This window comes from Sus scrofa, chromosome 2 (genome assembly GCF_000003025.6).
Source record: "Sus scrofa isolate TJ Tabasco breed Duroc chromosome 2, Sscrofa11.1, whole genome shotgun sequence".
NCBI classification, from domain to species: Eukaryota; Metazoa; Chordata; class Mammalia; order Artiodactyla; family Suidae; genus Sus; species Sus scrofa.
The window spans coordinates 150,032,437-150,035,959 of NC_010444.4; the positions used below are offsets into that span (position 1 = coordinate 150,032,437).

A 3,523-nucleotide genomic window follows, 5' to 3' on the forward strand; every position below is an offset into this window, starting at 1 on the left:
TCGGATCACCAAACTACCCAGCAGATGATTTTTCTAGTTGCCCAGGCATGAATGAAGTAGAGCTTCAAAGAAAAATTATTCTATTTTCAGTACATTTTCACTTGAACAGATAATGAAGGAGTGATGCCACACTCACTAGAATTAAAATTAAAGCATACAACTTTCTCTTTCTGTCCCCAAACACACGCATGGATAGCCCAGGTCTGAATGAAATCCCAAGCGTAAAAGCCTGTCTCAGTGCCTGCAGATTCCCAAGGAGAGCACCGAAAGTCCTTGACAGCGAGCGAGCTGAGGAAATGGGCAGCTGCTGAAGTCACCTCCTGAGGTCTCGCCAAATGTTTGAAAGGGAATATGCGAAATGTCCGCATGCTGGGGAGGAAAGGACGGAGATCCAGGGTGCCGGAGAAGGGTTTGTAGAACATGGGTGGGGACGTCCTTGGCTGTGACTCCCGGCTTGCCTCCACGTGGCCCTTAGTGTGTTGTTTACTTCTTTTCGTGTGTGCCTATGACTTTGTGGTTCTGGGTGCTGCTGGGTTTGTTCCTGACCACGTCTCTGCGTTAGTTAAGGTTGACTTTGCGCCGATTTGCTTGTGTGTGTGTGTGTGTCCGTGCGCGCACGCGCGTGTGCTTGTCGGTGTGCTGGATGGGTGTGTCTGCGTGTCGGTGGCTGTGGCTCCGTCTAAGTCCGTGCACGTCTGCCAGGTGAATTGTGCCTGTCCGTGCGTGTCCTGGCGGGCACTCTCATTCTCGTCTATTTCCGAATAGGAGGGAGTGCCTGCGCACTACCCTCTGCCCAGGGTCCTCAGGCCTCACGACAAGCCCGGGCAGGCAGGTAGCAGCCACAGAAGACTGCGCAGCTCCCAGCTCGCTGGTAAGCGGCACCCCCCAACTTCAGCTTCAGCCCTGGGGCCAGCCTGGGTAGCCTGGAGGGAGTGGCGACCGGCCGGCAGGGAGCAGCGGGGCCCCGCCCGGGCCAGCCCCAGGAGGAGGCGGGAGAGGGAGGGAAGGGGCGGGGGGGGGGGGGGGGGCCTCGCCCCTTTGGGGCTTCCCGCGCGCCATTGGTCCCAAGTTGGAGCACGTCACGGGGAGGGCAGTTCCCCTCAAGTCCTGTGCACATAACGGGCAGCGCGCACTCCGAGGCGGCTTCTCCGGAGCGCAGGCAGAGACCCGCCGGCACTGCGAGCCTCGAGCACCCCGGGAGCTGAGTGCACCACGCGCCCCCTCCACACCCACCCCACGGCCGCTGAATGAGGCTTCTAGGCGCCCGCTCGCTGCCCGCAGCCCCCCGCCGGAGGTCGGCCCGCTGAGGCGCGGCGGGTGCGCCGGCTGCCAGCGCGCTCACCTGCCCGCCTGCGCGCCATGGGGCAGCCCGGGAACCGCAGCGTCTTCTTGCTGGCGCCCAACGGAAGCCATGCGCCGGACCAGGACGTCCCACAGGAGCGGAACGAGGCATGGGTGGTGGGCATGGCCATCGTCATGTCGCTCATTGTCCTGGCCATCGTGTTTGGAAACGTGCTGGTCATCACAGCCATCGCCAAGTTCGAGCGTCTCCAGACGGTCACCAACTACTTCATCACCTCCCTGGCCTGTGCTGACTTGGTCATGGGCCTGGCGGTGGTGCCCTTTGGGGCCAGCCACATCCTCATGAAAATGTGGACTTTCGGCAGTTTCTGGTGCGAGTTTTGGATTTCCATTGACGTGCTGTGCGTCACGGCCAGCATTGAGACCCTGTGCGTGATCGCCGTGGATCGCTACCTTGCCATCACGTCCCCCTTCAAGTACCAGTGCCTGCTGACCAAGAACAAGGCCCGGGTGGTCATTCTGATGGTGTGGGTCGTGTCGGGCCTTATCTCCTTCTTACCCATTAAGATGCACTGGTACCAGGCCACCCACCGGGAAGCCTTAAACTGCTATGCAGAGGAGGCCTGCTGCGACTTCTTCACCAACCAGCCTTACGCCATCGCCTCTTCCATCGTGTCCTTCTACCTGCCCCTGGTAGTCATGGTCTTCGTCTACTCCAGGGTCTTTCAAGTAGCCAGAAGGCAGCTCCAGAAGATCGACAAGTCTGAGGGCCGCTTCCACGCCCAGAACCTCAGCCAAGCGGAGCAGGATGGGCGGAGCGGGCCGGGACATCGGAGGTCCTCCAAGTTCTGCTTGAAGGAACACAAAGCCCTCAAGACGCTAGGGATCATCATGGGGACGTTCACCCTGTGCTGGCTGCCCTTCTTCATCGTCAACATTGTGCACGGGATCCATGACAACCTCATCCCCAAGGAAGTTTACATCCTGCTAAACTGGGTGGGCTACGTCAACTCGGCGTTCAACCCCCTCATCTACTGCCGGAGTCCAGATTTCAGGATGGCCTTCCAGGAGCTTCTGTGCCTGCACAGGTCTTCCCTGAAGGCCTATGGGAACGGCTGCTCCAGCAACAGCAACGGTAGGACTGACTACACAGGGGAACAGAGTGGCTGTTACCTGGGGGAGGAGAAAGACAGCGAACGGCTGTGTGAGGAGCCCCCAGGCCCGGAAGGCTGTGCACACCGGCAAGGTACTGTGCCCGATGATAGCACTGATTCACAGGGGAGGAACTGTAGTACAAATGACTCCATGCTGTGATGCAGGTGTCTACTTTCTAAGCGCCCCTTTCCCTCCCAGCCAAACACTAAACAACTCGAGTGTGATGAATTTAGAATGAACGTCTATAGAGATGTGCAGGAGGAGGAACATCCTTCTGCCTTTTTATTTTTTATTTTTTTAAGTTGTAAAAAAGAGAAAACATTATTTGAGTGATTGTTTCTTGTACAGTTCAGTTCCTCTTTGCATGGAACTTGTGTAAGTTTATGTCTGCAGGCCTTCGGTCCCAGAGGACGTGGGGCTGGTATGTTTTGATGACTTTTCCGCATATCTACCTCATTGATCAAGTATTAGGGGTAATATATTGCTGCTGGCAATTTGTTTCTGAAGGAGACCTTCCTTCCTGCACCCTTGGACTGGAGGATCTTGAGTCTCTCGGACCTTTCAGCTGTGAACATGGACTCTCTCCACCCCTCTTATTTGCTCAAACGGGGTGTTGTAGGCAGGGATTTGAGGGGCAGCTTTGGTTGTTTTCCTGAGCAAAGTCTAAAGTTTACAGTAAATAAATTGTTTGACCATGACTTCATTGCACCTGTTTCTCCAAAACCCCTTGACTGGAGTGTGGTTCCTCCCCCACTGGAAACCGCAGGTAACTATTTATAATAAGTGCCCAGTGACTTAATGTGGAATGACACAGGAATGACATGCACTGATTGCTTAACCCTTTTGTTTGCCTTTGAATCTGCGGCTGCAAACCTGTCTCTCTCCTACTGCTGATGTCCCCCTAGCAGTCTGTCCGCTCCCAGCGTAGTTCATCTCGCTCTTCCTATGCAGTGTTCTGTGTCGTTACATCAGAAACACTGACTCATAGGAACAGAGTTATGTCCCTCTGTGTGCCCTCACCACCCACCTTTCAGTTCTGCTGGTTTCTGCTTGTTTTTATCTTTAC

At 55.7% G+C, this 3,523-nt stretch overlaps 1 protein-coding gene across 2 annotated transcripts; it reads left to right on the top strand.

Moving 5' to 3' along the window:
• Positions 213–3,155, top strand: ADRB2 (adrenoceptor beta 2). Of its 2 annotated transcripts, XM_021081158.1 has the most exons (2): positions 213–871; positions 1,127–3,155. In XM_021081158.1, the coding sequence occupies exon 2, from the start codon at positions 1,360–1,362 to the stop codon at positions 2,614–2,616; it is 1,257 nt and encodes a 418-aa protein (XP_020936817.1). In that variant the 5' UTR covers positions 213–871; positions 1,127–1,359; the 3' UTR covers positions 2,617–3,155.

What these genes read in the sequence shown, in the direction of transcription:
- ADRB2 (XM_021081158.1), top strand. Translation starts at nt 1,360, where the DNA reads ATGGGGCAGCCCGGGAACCGCAGCGTCTTCTTGCTGGCGCCCAACGGA.